We start from the raw sequence: 15,817 nt of genomic DNA, 5'->3' as shown, positions 1-15,817 counted from the left end.
TCAGGCCATTCCGTCACAGGTGGCAGAGCATGTGGTGGGCGCCCCAAAAACAGTGCCCAAAATGGAAGGAAGGCTCAGATGATCAGAGTGCTGGTGTGGGAGAGGGAGGGTGGAACTTGGGATCGGAACCAGCCAGAAGGTCCAGCGGATCCCACCTCGCAGCTGTGGCCCCTGCCCTCCTGCCCCAGGGTTGTTGCTTGCCTGTTTATTGCCTGTTTTCACCTTTGGGGTGGAAGCTCCCTGTGCTCTGAGGTTTCTGTCCACTGCGGCGGCCGCTTTACACCCAGCATCTTCAACAGTACCAGGTCCCTAGTAGGTGCTTGGTGGGTGTCTGTGCGTGAGTGCAAGACAGGGCCACTCCTGAAGCTCACATAGATGGACGGGGCACGCGTAGATGGACGGAGCACGCATAGATGGACGGAGCACGCGTAGATGGACGGGGCACGCGTAGATGGACGGGGCACGCGTAGATGGACGGGGCACGCGTAGATCGCGTAGATGGACGGGGCACGCGTAGATGGATGGAGCACATGTAGATGGACGGGGCACGCGTAGATGGACGGAGCTCACATAGATGGACGGGGCACGCGTAGATGGACGGAGCACGCGTAGATGGACGGAGCACGCGTAGATGGACGGAGCACACATAGATGGACGGGGCACGCGTAGATGGACGGAGCACGCGTAGATGGACGGAGCACGCATAGATGGACGGGGCACGCGTAGATGGACGGAGCACGCATAGATGGACGGGGCACGCGTAGATGGACGGAGCACGCATAGATGGACGGGGCACGCGTAGATGGACGGAGCACGCATAGATGGACGGGGCACGCGTAGATGGACGGAGCTCGCGTAGATGGACGGGGCACGCGTAGATGGACGGGGCACGCGTAGATGGACGGGGCACGCGTAGATGGGGCACGCGTAGATGGACGGAGCACGCATAGATGGACGGGGCACGCGTAGATGGACGGAGCTCGCGTAGATGGACGGGGCACGCGTAGATGGACGGGGCACGCGTAGATGGACGGGGCACGCGTAGATGGACGGAGCTCACGTAGATGGACGGGGCACGCGTAGATGGACGGAGCTCACGTAGATGGACGGGGCACGCGTAGATGGACGGAGCTCACGTAGATGGACGGGGCACGCGTAGATGGACGGAGCACGCGTAGATGGACGGAGCACGCATAGATGGACGGGGCACGCGTAGATGGACGGAGCTCGCGTAGATGGACGGGGCACGCGTAGATGGACGGGGCACGCGTAGATGGACGGAGCACGCGTAGATGGACGGAGCACGCGTAGATGGACGGGGCACGCGTAGATGGACGGGGCACGCGTAGATGGACGGGGCACGCGTAGATGGACGGGGCACGCGTAGATGGACAGGGCACGCGTAGATGGACGGAGCTCACGTAGATGGACGGGGCACGCGTAGATGGACGGAGCACGCGTAGATGGATGGAGCACGTGTAGATGGATGGGGCACGCATAGATGGACGGAGCACGTGTAGATGGACAGGGCACACGTAGATGGACGGAGCACACATAGATGGACGGGGCACGCGTAGATGGACGGAGCTCACATAGATGGACGGGGCACGCGTAGATGGACGCAGCACGTGTAGATGGACAGGGCAGGTGCTCCCTGAACCAAGGACCTGCTGCAGGAGCCAGGGACGGAGGAAGGAGGAGCCACCATGAGGAGGGGTCTCCAGAGGCTGGCGCACAGTGTCTGTGGCTGGAAGGGAGTGGGTGGCCCATGTTGTGGTGCCTGAGTGGTCTCGTGGGGATGGAGGTCGCAGGCAGGGTTCTCCTACTTCCGAGAGCTCAGGTAACATGGTACCCATGGGCCTTCTTGAAGTAAGGGGCCAATTGTTGAAATCCAGTGAAGTAGTTGATGATTCAAACTAGCATGCTTGGGCTTGGCGAGGTGCTCATGCCTGTAGTCCCAGCACTCAGGAGGCCGAGGTGGGCGGGCTACCTAAGGTCAGGAGTTTGAGACCAGCCTGGCCAACATGGTGAAACCCTGTCTCTACTAAAAATAGAAAAATTAGTTGGGTGTGGTGGTGTTGGTGGGCACTTGTAATCCCAGCTACTTGGGAGACAGGCAGGAGAATTGCTTTGAACCTGGGAGACAGAGGCTGCCGTGAGCTGAGATTGCGCCACTGCACTCCAGCCTGGGTAACAGAATAAGACTCTGCCTCAAAAAAAAAAAGAAAAAAAAAACCGTCCTCAGGAAGGAGGTGCTGTGGTTGGAGGACCCCTGGTGTGTGTCACCTGGAGACTAGAGGACAGGGTGGGTGCTGAGGAATGAGTGACAGGTCATTCCTAGGGCCAGAGGTAGGTACGGGGGGCACCGGCCAAGGCAGAAGAGTGGTGGGGAGGTGTTTCTGCTGGGATGGATGGAATTCGTGGAAAGAGAACCAATGTGGAGATGCAGAGTAGCCCTGGGGCCCTCGGACCCCCTCACGTGAGCCGACGCTGGAGGGTCACTGTGGGGTCCTCTGTCCCCCCATGTGAGCTGACGCTGGAGAGTAGTGGTGGGGCTCTCTGTCCCACCCCCGCGCCCCCGTGTGAGCTGATGTTGGAGAGTAGCCATGGAGTCCTCTGTCCCCCCATGTGAGATTACGCTGGAGAGTAGTGGTGGGGCCCTCTGTCCCACCCCCCACCCCCGTGTGAGCTGACGCAGCCCTTGTGCATTCTCCTCTCTGAGGAGTGGCATGCTAGGTGCCCTCCTGTGTCAGCATTTGTAGCCACGAGCATGTATCCTGGTTGGCTCCTCTGTGCTGAAGGACTGCTGGGGTCCTGAAGCTGCCTGGGACACACCCCAACATGGTCAAAGCCACACATCCACAGGGACACACGGCAGGGTGGGCACACGGTTTTTCCTCCGGGCTGATCCCGTAAGGATGGGGTAGGCGGAAGAGGGACAGTACCTCCTCCTCCTTCAGGGGGTGTTTGCACCCAAAAGATGGAGTTTTCACTCAAAGTTATTTTTATTTGGCATGGTATAGGGAGAGATTTAGGAATAAAAAGCTAAAGGTGAAGGCACAGGTGGTCCCTACAGCCTTTTCTTCCTTCCGGCAGAGTCCCGGCTGATTCTGTGAGGCACTTTGAGGTCAGGCTGGCCCTTTTCCAGCCATGCTCACGGCATCCACTCCAGGCTCCCTGTCACGTTTCTGTTGCTCAGCAGAGTCTGGTGGCGGGAGGGCAAAGGGGGTAAGCAGAGCATGGAGCACACCTGTGCCCTGGACATGCTTGTCAACTGCAGAGCAGGAGAGCCACGCCAGCTCCCCTCCCACCATGTGGGGTGAGGGCGTGGGCGCTCCAGCCTGCTGTTCAGGGCGGGCATGGTGGGGTGAGGGCCGGTGTTGTGGGGGGATAACCCAGGAGACGGGGAGCTCCACGCGTTTCTGTTGTGATTGTGGGTTACTTAGTAGTTGTAACAGCAACAACGAAAAGCTGCTGTTGAAGCAGTGAATGAACAGTGTGAGCTGCGTGTGGTTGGCTGGTGGTTTTGGTGGTGAGAAGGTTGGCAGGGAGACCTTTGCAGCGGGGCCCGTGTGTGCTGCTCCCCAGGTGGCCCTCGGCAGGCGGCAGCGGCCCTGCCCTGAATGCTGTCCCAGCTGTCCTGGCCCCGCACCAGCCCCACAGCAGCGTCTCCAGCTGGCTCGGGATACTCCATGAGGCTCCACGCTGCATTCAGCCATCGAGAGTGACTCTTGACTTCTCTCTTTCAGAGACACCATGGACAGCGTGAAGCAGAGCGCGGCCCTGTGCTTGCTGCGCCTGTACCGGACGTCCCCCGACCTTGTCCCCATGGGCGACTGGACATCTCGGGTGGTGCACCTGCTCAACGACCAGCACTTGGTAAGTGCCCTTGGCCTTGGTGCCCTATCCCGCTCCCCCAGGTGACCTTTGCGATGGCCTGGAGCGGGGTGGTGGGGGAAGAGATGTGGCTTGAGCACGGCATGGGTGCCATGCCAAGCCATGGGTCCCGTAGCCCGAGGGTGGCCTGGTGGAGAGACAGGTTGGAGTGGGCATGGGCGCCATGCCAAGCCATGGGTCCCGTAGCCCGAGGGTGGCCTGGTGGAGAGACAGGTTGGAGTGGGCATGGGCGCCATGCCGAGCCATGGGTCCCGTAGCCCGAGGGTGGCCTGGTGGAGAGACAGGTTGGAGTGGGCATGGACGCTATGCCGAGCCATGGGTCCCATAGCCCGAGGGTGGCCTGGTGGAGAGACAGGTTGGAGTGGGCATGGACGCTATGCCGAGCCATGGGTCCTGTAGCCCGAGGGTGGCCTGGTGGAGAGACTGGTTGGAGTGGATTAGGACAGGAGACACCATGGGGAAAAGGGTTTGGGGGCAGGGCCAGGGCTGGAGGCCGCTGAGCAGACACCGAGGTTGCCTCGGCACCAGCTGCCGCCACAGGTTAGGGCCACGTGTCAAGTCCTGAGTGTGCCCCTTTCCAGGCCCCTTGCAGTCTCTGTTCAGGGGAGGGACGTCCTAATGAGCTAGGCACTTTGCTCACCGAGAAATACAGGAAGACCAATCAGACCCGTTTCTTTACACCTTTTCCTTGGAAGGCTGAGGGCACAGGCACCTCGGGTCTCTGGGGAGAGTGCTGTGCTGTAGGAGCTGTACCCTGACCAGGCTCAGGAGCCATGTGCAGGGCGAGGGGTGGGGGAATTGCATGTGTCCAGGTAGACGCGAGGTGAGTGGTGGGGGGATTGCATGTGTCCAGGTAGATGCAGGGTGAGGGGTGGGGGGATTGCATATATCCAGGTAGACGCAGGGTGCAGGTGGAGGGTTGCATGTGTCCAGGTAGACACAGGGTGAGGGGTGGGTGGATTGCAGGTGTCCAAGTAGACGCAGGGTGAGGGGTGGGAGGATTGCATGTGTCCAGGTAGACTTGGGGTGAGGGGTGGGGGGATTGCATACATTCAGGTAGACTTGGGGTGAGGGGTGGGGGTATTGAGTGTGTCCAGGTAGATGTGGGGTGAGGGGTGGGGGGATTGAGTGTGTCCGGGTAGACGTGGGGTGAGGGGTGGGGGGATTGCATGTGTCCAGGTAGACGTGGGGTGAGGGGTGGGGGGATTGCATACGTTCAGGTAGATGCGGGGTGAGGGATGGGGGGATTGCATACATTCAGGTAGATGCGGGGTGAGGGGTGGGGGGATTGCATACATTCAGGTAGATGCGGGTTGAGGGGTGGGGGGATTGCATACATTCAGGTAGATGCGGGGTGAGGGGTGGGGGGATTGCATACATTCAGGTAGATGCGGGGTGAGGGGTGGGGGGATTGCATACATTCAGGTAGATGCGGGTTGAGGGGTGGGGGGATTGCATACATTCAGGTAGACACGGGGTGAGGGGTGGGGGGATTGCATGTGTCCAGGTAGATGTGGGGTGAGGGGTGGGGGGATTTCGTGTGTCCAGGTGGGTGTGGGGTGAGGGGTGGGGGGATTGCATACATTCAGGTAGATGCGGGTTGAGGGGTGGGGGGATTGCATACATTCAGGTAGATGCGGGTTGAGGGGTGGGGGGATTGCATACATTCAGGTAGATGCGGGTTGAGGGGTGGGGGGATTGCATACATTCAGGTAGACACGGGGTGAGGGGTGGGGGGATTGCATGTGTCCAGGTAGATGTGGGGTGAGGGGTGGGGGGATTTCGTGTGTCCAGGTAGACGTGGGGCGAGGGGTGGGGGGATTGCGTGTGTCCAGGTAGATGTGGGGCGAGGGGTGGGGGGATCGCGTGTGTCCAGGTAGACGTGGGGCGAGGGGTGGGGGGATTGCATGCGTCCTGCAAGTAGACGTTTCCTTTTTTATTTTTGAGACAGAGTCTCATTCTGTGGTACAGGCTGGAGTGCAGTGGTGGGATCTCAGTTCACTCCAGCCTCTGCCTCCTGGGTTCAAGGAGGATTCTCCTGCCTTGGTTTCCTGAGTAGCTGGGATTACAGGTGAGCACCACCATGCCCAGCTAATTGTTTTTTTTTGAAACTGAGTTTCGATTTTGTTGCCCAGGCTGTAGTGCGATGGTGCAATCTCGGCTCACTGCAACCTCCACCTCCCAGGTTCCAGCAGTTCTCCTGCCTTGGCCTCCCAGGTAGCTGGGATTACAGGCACCTGCCACCACACCCAGCTAATTTTGTATTTTTGTAGAGACGGGGTTTCTCCATGTTGGTCAGGCTGGTCTTAAACTCCTGACCTCAGGTGATCCACCTGCCTTGGCCTCCCAAAGTGCTGGGATTACAGGTGTGAGCCACTGTGCTGGCGCAAGTAGACATTTCCTGAGCTGTTTGCCTTTTCAGAGTGAATAGGTATCGTTTATTTAAAGTATTTGTGGGAGAACGTCTTTGTGTAACTAAAGTCTTCTTTCAAGAGGTGCGAGTGACTGAATCCCTAGTGCTTGTGCTGGGACAGTAACGGGCTGCCTGGTGCTTTGGGGAGGACCCCTTGTGCCCTGGGGTCTGAATCTGTTCTCAGTGAGCCAGAATAGCATGGAGGGAGGACTTGGGTGCTGGGCCTGGTGGCCTCATCCAGACTGTGGTTCAGTGACTGCCAGGACCACTTTCCAAAAAGGAGAATGGAAAAGGACTTCTTCAGCTGCTTTTTTCTGCGGTCTCACTTCTGGGTTGTAAAGATTTAAATCAGTCTAAAGGTGGTGTCTCCTGCTGCAGTGAACTTGGAATGATTAGATCAGAGGCACGAGTGCAGGCGACAGTGGAGGCCAGGCCAGGAGAGGGCAGCACGTGTGCAGCCCCAGGCTTGACCTGCGTGGCCGAGCGCCGCCCTCTGGCTCTTCACACTGGTGGGATCTGGGCTGAGCATAACTGAGTTTCCCAGCTTTTAAGGAGAGGCTGGCAAAGAAAACCTACGCTGTCGGTCTCTCCAAGTAGGCCAAAGTGGCCGTGGGCTGCTGGCATGTTGCTGGTAGGCTTCAGGTTTTGTTTGGAAGATGAGTTAACACGAGCGTGTAGCTTCCAGTGTTTTGACTGTTGTGTGTGTGCGTTTTCTTTCAGGGTGTGGTGACTGCAGCCACGAGTCTGATCACCACTTTAGCACAGAAGAACCCAGAGGAGTTTAAAACCTCCGTGTCTCTGGCCGTCTCTAGGCTAAGCAGAGTAAGTCTGTCTGGGGGAGCATAAGTGAGGGTGGGTTTTGTCTCATTCATTTATTAGCTTACTTTTAGAATACAAGGCATGGGGTCTGTTTGTAAATTCGGGGTGAAAACCCACTTGGCTTCTCTTTCAACCTTCTTCTTAATTCAGAGCTGTTCCGTCTGTGCGGAGCCCAGTTCCCTGTTCCTGTCGTGTGAGCGAGCACCCAGTACCACTCGGGAGGAGGGGTGGCACCCAGGGCCCGTGTCCCCCGCGGGCAGGCGCTGCTGGCTCTGCCTTGGGACCCACCGGCTGGCGTGTGCGCTGACGCCTGCTGTTGAGCTGTGTGTTTGGGTTTTTTGTAGGTGGACCTGCAGCGCACATTCTTGTTTTGTTCAACGTTGTGAAGTGTTTGTTTTGTGTGCAGCGGTTACACGTTCATTTCTGATGCTGCATAGAATCGGTTGTGTGAACTGACCCCTGCAGTTGACCTCTGTCCTGTTGAACACTTAGCTCCTTGTCCTCTGGGGCTACTGTGTCCCCTCTAGCGTGAGCAGTCTTGGCTGTCCCTTGGTTTCCATGCACACGAGATGCTGTGGGCGTCTGTTGAGATGTGGTGTGGCTCAGTTAGGGGCTGCAGCTCCTGAACCTGAGGAGACAGGTGGTGCCAGACCAGCCTCCCGTGTGGTCTGCCTGGCCTTCCCAGCAGTAGGAGGCGTGGGCACAGCACGTGCTAGTGTTAGCCCCTTGGGATTTTTGTTTTGTTTTGTTTTCTTGACATAGAGTTTCGCTCTGATGCCCAGGCTAGAGTGCAGTGGTGCAGTCTCGGCCTCCCGGGTTCAAGAGATTCTTCCGCCTCAGCCTCTTGAGTAGCTGGGATTATAGGCTGCAGCATCACGCCCGGCTGATTTTTGTATTTTTAGTAGAGATGAGGTTTCACCATGTTGGCCAGGCTGGCCTCAAAGTCCTGACCTCAGGCAGTCCGCCTGTCTTGGCCTCCCAACTGCTAGGATTGCAGGTGTCACCATCGCAGTCTGCTTCCTTGTGATTTAAATCTGCCTTTTCCTGATTATCAGTGAGGTTGAGGACCTTTGCATGTTGATTGGCTGTTTGGGTATCTTGTTTTGTGCCGGGCCTGAGACTCTTACCCATTTTTGCCCTGGGTCGTCTTGTCTTTGTGAGTGTGACGTCTGCTCTAGAATGTTGTGTTGCTGGCACGCTTGATCACGTCAGAGAAGTTCCTTTCTCTGTTTGCCAAAGTTTCTATCATTAGCTGGTAAAACCGTTTGAATCTGGAGTTTTCTTTGTGGGAAACTTTCTGATTATGAATTCAGTTTACTTTATAAGTGGAGAAATGTGCATATTTTCTTCCTCTTTTTCTCTTTCTTTGAGTCAGTGTCTTGCTCATTACCCAGCCTGGAGTGCAGTATCATAATCTTGTCTCACTGCAATCTCCACCTGGGTTCAAGTGATTCTCCTGCCTCAGCCTCCCAAATAGATGGGATTACAGGCGCCCCCCCGCCCCCCACCGTGTCTAGCTAATTTTTGTATTTTTAGTAGAGACAAGGTTTCGCCATGTTGGCCAGGCTGGGTCTTGAACTCCTGACCTCAGGTGATCTGCCTGCCTCAGCCTCCCAAAGTGCTGGGATGACAGGCGTGAGCCACCGCTCCCAGCCTCCTTTCCTTTGGGTTGAGATGAATTTTTGTTGCCTTTCTCTTTATATTTGTTTCAAATATGTACATTTAAGGCTATACGTTTTTCTGTGAGCCTGGCTTTAGCTGCATACGTGTTTGAGGGACGGCTCCCACTGGCTGTGTCTCTGTCACGTAAGTGCTGTGATTCTTGCCTTTTCTGCTTTGCATTTGTGCCTTTCAGCCCTCTCTTTGACAGGAAGCCTAGAGCTCACCTCCCTGCAGCAGGTGTCTGTGACCCCCGTCTGGAATGGTGTATTTCAGCTTAGGGCAGGAGTCAGGGTGAACTTTTCTGGATAGGTTCACCTAAAGCCTAAAAGTGTCTCACATGTGAGCTTTGTAGGAAGGGAGGAACTACCCTGACCTCCTGGAAGCAGGAGTCACCGGGCTGTCAGTGGAAATGGATGGACGTTGTAGTGATAGTCGTTTGTTCAAGAGGTTGATGGAGGATCTGCCAAGCCAAGGGCCACGTTGGACAGAGAGATGGGATGTGAGTGAGGCGGGCAGATGCCTCCTCGAGCTCAGCGCCTGGGCGGCCTGTGGGGGACCAGGGGCTGTGGGGTTGGGTCAGGGTGCCAGCTTCTTGGGGGTATACTTCTTCCTTCTGAGATGCCTTGCGTGCTCTCTCTCTTGAGTTTTCTTTTTTTTTTTTTTTGAGATAGAATGTCAGTCCGTCGCCAGGCTCCAGGCTGGAGTGCAATGGCACAATCTCAGCTCACTGCAACCTCCGCCTCCTGGGTTCAAGCAGTTCTCCTGCCTCAGCCTCCTGAGTAGCTGGGACTACAGGCGTGCACCACCACATCCAGCTAATTTTTGTATTTTTAGTAGAGACGAGGTTTCACCATGTTGGCCAGGATGGTCTCCATCTCTTGACCTGGTGATCCACCCACCTCGGCCTCCCAAAGAGCTGGGATTACAGGCGTGAGCCACCGCACCGGCCCAAGTTTCATTCATGTTCCAGTGCACAAAGGAAAGACTGGAGATTCAAATCCACGTGCTGTGGTATCTTGTACTGAGTTCGGGCTGCCATTCAGCTGTGCGGCGTGTGTGCCGCCTCTCACAGTGACCCCGAGGGGTCCCAAGCAGTGTCAGACGCTCCTGGCGTGTGAAACAAAACCGTTTTTCCAGCTCAGGCCTGACTGGAGGAGTGAATGTGGCTTTTCCTTGGGTTCCCGCAGTGGGGACTCGTGCTGGGCGTCGTGTCTCATTGCCTGTGCTCTTACAGATCGTGACGTCCGCGTCAACAGATCTTCAGGATTACACTTACTATTTTGTCCCGGCTCCCTGGCTGTCTGTCAAACTGCTGAGGCTGCTGCAGTGCTACCCACCCCCAGGTAATGCGCGGGCGGAGGCTCCTGAAGCTGCACCAGCTGATTCCCTATCTCAGATTCAAGTGGCTTGTTGATGACTTTAAGAAGTGTGTTACCGACCCCGCCTCCTGATTCGTGGGCCTTGCTGCTGGTGCTGCCGTGCGCCCTGGCTTTCATGGAGTTACTGCAGAGCCTATACTTTTGTTAGGGCTTGCGTCTGTTTGTGCTTTGATAGTATCAGATCTGTGCAGTAGGTTTTCTTTCTTTTTGAGATGGAGTGTCCCTCTCTTGCCCAGGCTGGCGTGATCTCAGTTCACTGCAACCTTTGCCTCCAGGGTTCAAGTGATTCTACCACCTCAGCCTCCTGAGTAGCTGAGATCACAGGCACCTGCCATCATGCCTGGCTAATTTTTGCATTTTTGTAGAGATGGGGTTTCACCATGTTGGCCAGGCTGGTCTTGAACTCCTGACCTCAGGTGATCTGGCCACCTCAGCCTCCCAAAGTGCTGGGATTACAGGTGTGAGCCACCGTGCCCGGCCTTTTTCAGTTTTGTAAATGCTCCTAGCTGGGGACACAAATGTGAGTGAATATTAAAAATGCTCTCACAATACGTGGGTGCAGTGGGAGGGTGGGGTGGGGTGGGCTACGGGCCACGGGAGCCTGGTGAGCACCGTTCTGTCTTGCCCAGAAGACCCCGCAGTTCGAGGCCGCCTGACGGAGTGCCTGGAGACCATCCTGAACAAAGCCCAGGAACCGCCCAAGTCGAAGAAGGTGCAGCACTCCAACGCCAAGAACGCCGTGCTCTTCGAGGCCATCAGCTTAATCATTCACCACGACAGGTGGGTCGGCCGTCTGCGGAGGCGCCTTCACCTTGTGCACGCGCACATGCTCCTTCTCACTGGCACGAGACTGGGCGGATCACGCCTAGTTTATGCGGTCCACAGGCCTCTTCTTCATCCTGCCCGTGTGCTCCCTGCCTGACTCCTTTCTTCTTTCTCTGCAGCCAGCCCCTCCTGCTCTGAGCTCACTGTGGATTGCTTAGCTGACCATGGTCTCATCCCCGACAGGGGCCTTCTCCTCCTTCCCCGAGCATCCCCACTCCTGATGGGCCTCTCGTGTGATGGAGCAGAGAGGAGACGGGGAGGGCGGGAGGTGTGCGCAGACGTGTCCTGTGGCTTTGCTGGGCGTGAAGCTGCACTTGGTGGGTCCAGGGTGCTAGGGCAGTGCTGGAGACTTGCTTTAGGGTCCTGTGAGAATGAGATGGCAGCTCCCAGCAGGCTCCTGATCACCAGGGAACATGCCAGGCTGTGGGCAGAGGCTCTCTACAGCTAGTGGGCACCACCCATCGGCTATTGTAGCCTTTTTACAAATGTAGTTTCCCATGATGAAAACGCAGTCCGAGAGTCATGCTTCAGAATTGGGAGCTGCTAAAACTGAAATTTCCCGTTTTAGAGAAAGCTCTGTTGTTACATGAGGAGAAGCCACATCCTGAGGAGACAGTAGGGTCGGGGTGGCAGCCACGCTCCCCACCTCCTCAACCTTCTCTCTGCCCTGGGCTGGTGCCTCTGGCTGACAGGCCATTGGGGGTCACAGCTTGACTGGCCTCCCGCAGGCCTGACACAGATTGAGGCGCAGGAGATGCTGGGAAGCCTCCGGCAGACACACGGGCTGTGACTCTCACTGTGGGGAGGCACAGAATGGACGCAACACAGATGTCAGGGGTAGGGGTCAAGCGTCTACATTCAGGGAGGCCCCTGGATTCCCACCTGAGCAGCATGGTGGCGGGGAGTGTGGTGTGACTTTGCTGTCTGCCATCTGGACCCGTCAGGGAATGTGGGTTCTGTCCAGTTTGTGTTGTGTGTGTTGAGGAAACTCCCCCCACTTCCTCTCCCTCCACACAGTGAGCCGAACCTGCTCGTCCGCGCCTGCAACCAGCTGGGCCAGTTCCTGCAGCACCGGGAAACCAACCTGCGCTACCTGGCCCTGGAGAGCATGTGCACGCTGGCCAGCTCTGAGTTCTCCCACGAGGCCGTCAAGACGCACATCGAGACAGTCATCAATGCCCTGAAGGCGAGTCCCTGTCCTCGGGGTCTGCTCACTCCCTGCGCAGGTGCCATGGGTCTTCCCCTGAAGGCTGGGGGACGCACTGCTTCCTGGCTCCCCGCAGAGATGGACGTGGTGTTGGTGCTGCTGGCCTCCGCCTGGCACCTGCTGTCAGGCGGGCGCACCACTGTTCAGGGCCGTGCTGCCTCCTGGCTAGGCTGAGTGTGGCATCCACGGCAGCCCTCTCCCTGCCATGGGCAGGCCCCCTTGTGCCGTCCTGCACGTGCACAGTCCTGACAAGTAGAAATGGTTCTTCTTGGTAGAAGGATTAAGTTTTTTTACCTTACCTCCAAGAAAACCCCCCTTTTGCAAAGGAAACTCACTTTTTTCGAGGATTAAAATTTCAGAGTTGGAAGAGCCCAGTTGAGGTTGTCTGTTGTCAGCCTTTGTGAGTCTCCAGAGCAGCCCCTGAGGGTTTGCGCCATGTGAGGTCGCCTGAGGTGTGTCCACCACATTCCCTGTCTGAGCCAGCCTTGGGCTGTGGCTGGGCTGCTCCCACTGCCCCTGTGTGTCTGCGTGTGGCTCATGGGTGTCCCGGCTGGCATACAAGGGCTTGTGGTGGCATTTGGTCTTCTGGATTCTTCTTGGTCTTGGACGGTGTGTGTTTTACTCACTCCCTGCTGTCAGAAAGGCTGACACTCATTTGCACACGGCCAGCATTAGGGCTGCTGGTGGCCACTCCCCTGTCCTTTGCTGGTAGCAGAGCTGTGCAGGCCTCAGGCTTTCTCATGCTGTAGAGCCTCTGGGGGGCTCATCAGCTCAGGCTCTGGGGTGGGATATGAGAACCTGGGACAGCTCCATGGCAGTGCCAGAGGCAGTGGGGTCTTCGGCCACACGGAGGAGAGGCCTTGATGGCCCGCACCAGGCTGTGTGCTCCGTCCTAATGTAGCTGGCTTGTGCGGAGGGAGGAGGCAACGAGGGCACTGGGCTCGATTCTGGGCTGTCCAGACCCACGTGCCCCAGTGCAGGGAGTGGGAGGGGCCGGTGCGTTGGGGAGGGAGGACTGTGCATGGCTGGAGCCCATTGCCTGGACCTGGATGTGTGTGTGAGAGAAGCTCAGAGTGGGCATTGAGACGCGGTGCTGGGCCTGTCCCCCAGCTGGTCCCCAAGCCTGGGCCTTGCTCCTGTGGCCTCTTACTCTGTGCCTTGTTCCCCAGACCGAGCGGGACGTGAGCGTGCGGCAGCGGGCCGTGGACCTCCTCTACGCTATGTGCGACCGCAGCAATGCCCCACAGATCGTGGCCGAGATGCTGAGCTATCTGGAGACGGCCGACTACTCCATTCGAGAAGAGATTGTGAGTTCTGCTGGCCTCTGAGTCCTCTCCTGCCGCAGACGCGAATCTCACTGCAGGATTTCCTTAGTGCTCTGCGATTCTGTCCGGCAGGGCTTGGCTGAGAACCCGTGAGATGCTGGATACAAGGCTCCTCTGCCTCTGTTTTAGTTCACACTTTCAAGCTGGGCGTGGTCCCAGCTTACAGAGGCTGAGGCGGGAGGATCACCTGAGGCCAGGAGGTTGAGGCTGCAGTGAGCTGAGATCATGTCATTGCACTCCAGGCTGGGCAGCACGGCGAGACCCTGTCTTAAAAAAGTTAGCATTTTTGGTGGAGTCATTTGGTCTGGAAGGTAACTAAAATGCTGCCCTGTGCGGCTTCTCTGGCCTGCCTGTCCTTTTGGTGGTGGCACTGCAGCCCCGGGTCTTAGTGAGGCTGCACCGACTGTGCTGGGCTGCACAAATCTAGACTTCTCTGGGCAGAATTCTTCTTAACTGTGTTGCATTCGAGCCCCTGAATTAACCCTTCGTGGCTTGGCTTTTGTGTGTGTGTCTCTTGATCTTTGGAGGGGTGTGATCTAGGCCATAGCTTTGTTTCCCGCATTGTTTTTATCACAAAGTAGGTGTGCACGCCTGCCAGATGGCGGAAGGCTGAGCATGACTGAAAACCTGAGGGCAGAAACCCTTGTGGAGGCCACATGGTCAGCAGAGCAGAGGGCCTGAGGCCTCTCCCATGCTCACAGGCCTCTCAGGCTCACTGTGTCTGTGGATGGTGGGGTTTAAGGGGGGGCCCGTGTGTCCTTGTGGGAGGCTGGCGGCTGTCGCCAGCCGGGACCACAGCCTCTGGTTGAGGCTGAGACACCGCCTCTGTTGTATAGGAAGTGCTTTGTTATTTGTCTTTTTGGGCAAAGTGCAGCTTGAGGCCTCCTTGGGAGCTTTGCCAAGAGCCAGGGTTGGAGTTGGTGGCAGGTGACAGGGTTGCCCTGGGCAGCTGTGTGTGGTCATGCCCAGGTGAGACTCTGAGGTTTTCAGGGATCTTTGAGTGAACGGAGGGGCTGGGTGCTGAGGGTGAAATGACCACAGACTGAGCTTCAGTGAGGCGCTGCACCTACAGAGAGCAGGGGCCAGGAGGCGGCTCTCCCGCTGGACTGCCCACCTCCAGGACAGTGGGCCTGGGAGGGTGAGGGGGATGGGACGGGTGGGCTGACTCCCAAGGGCAGGGCCCATGGGGTGGGTTTGGTGTAGGGCAGGGCTGAGTGGGTCCTGTTTGTGGAGTGGCCAGGCAGGTACTTGTTGACTATGGCCAGGGGTCCCTCTCTGGCCTGGCTGGGGCAGTGTGTCCTGGTCTTGGCACCTGTGGTGGTGTCGGGCTGGCTCTGGGGACGGCTGTCACAGGAGCCTCATTCCTGATCCTCCTGAGTGTTCTGAGCAGACAGAAGCAGTGTGCGTCTGAGTGCTGTTGTGCAGATTTTGAGGTCCCGGGCATTCGTCAGCCCGGTGTCTGCTCTCGCCCTTCTATGCAATGAGCGGCAATCCTGAGCCGGCTCCTGCTGTGGGGAGTAAAACAAGTGTGATGAGTGACCTCAGCTGCTCCTGCCATGAGGAGTAAGACAGGTGTGATGAGTGGTGACCTCACGGCTCCTGCTGTGCGGAGTCAGACAGGTGCTGCGTCTTGGCCCGAGTGGTGCTCCCCACACCCCATTCCTTCAGCCAGGCATGGCAGAGTGTGTTCTCTGTGGCTGTGCCAGGTGCTGGGTGTCCACACCGGACCTGGCCCACTCCTCCTCCTCTGCACCTTCCCATCCGTGGAGGGGCATGGATTAAGAGCAGGGCCGAGGGTCGCTGTGCCGTAGGTGGGATGGCTGGAGGAAGTGCCCCATGGTCCGGGGCTTCAGGGGGCATTACACTCTGGGGGCGCTGTGTGGACTTCTGCAGGAGGTGGGAGGGGCCTGATCTGGAGAGGATGATGCTGCAGGGGCCACTGGGAGGGCAGAGCAGCAGTTTATGGAGGGGTGGTGGGTGGCTCAGCACAGGGTAGGGAGCAGGGCATGTGAGACGGGTAGACGGGTAGGTGGGGACCCTGCCAGTGAGGTGTGAGGGCCCTGTGCACAGCCCCGGGCTGAGGCAGGGCTCAGAGGCAATGCATTTTGGAATGATGCTCTGGAAGTATCATGGAGTTTTTCGGGGTCCAGGCTCCAGGGAGGGACTCTGGGGAGGCACAATCATCAGCATTTGAGAGGCCAGCAGCAGGGCATGGGGAGGGGCGGCAGGGCGTGGGAGGGGGCGTCAGGGCATTTGGGGGGTGTCCTCGGGAGGTGTGTGGTCTTGACGC

The 15,817-nt window shown here is 57.7% G+C and overlaps 1 protein-coding gene across 4 annotated transcripts in view; it reads left to right on the top strand.

Annotated features, from left to right (window-relative positions):
• AP2A2 (adaptor related protein complex 2 subunit alpha 2) overlaps positions 1 to 15,817 on the top strand; it is a 75,037-nt gene that overhangs the window by 39,067 nt on the left and 20,153 nt on the right. For 2 of the 4 annotated variants that reach the window (XM_054241248.2, XM_078341803.1), the window contains exons 5-10: positions 3,750 to 3,879; positions 7,031 to 7,132; positions 10,026 to 10,134; positions 10,803 to 10,950; positions 12,013 to 12,181; positions 13,372 to 13,509. In XM_054241248.2, the coding sequence (XP_054097223.1) occupies positions 3,750 to 3,879; positions 7,031 to 7,132; positions 10,026 to 10,134; positions 10,803 to 10,950; positions 12,013 to 12,181; positions 13,372 to 13,509 (796 nt within the window). Of the gene's footprint in view, positions 1 to 3,749; positions 3,880 to 7,030; positions 7,133 to 10,025; positions 10,135 to 10,799; positions 10,951 to 12,012; positions 12,182 to 13,371; positions 13,510 to 15,817 lie in introns of all 4 variants that reach the window. The other 2 variants (XM_054241247.2, XM_054241249.2) reach the window with 1 other exon arrangement.

Source organism: Callithrix jacchus, chromosome 10 (assembly GCF_049354715.1).
Source record: "Callithrix jacchus isolate 240 chromosome 10, calJac240_pri, whole genome shotgun sequence".
Classification (NCBI taxonomy): domain Eukaryota; kingdom Metazoa; phylum Chordata; class Mammalia; order Primates; family Cebidae; genus Callithrix; species Callithrix jacchus.
The sequence above is the reverse complement of the archived record's forward strand: the minus strand, read 5'-3'. Positions and strand labels throughout refer to the sequence as shown.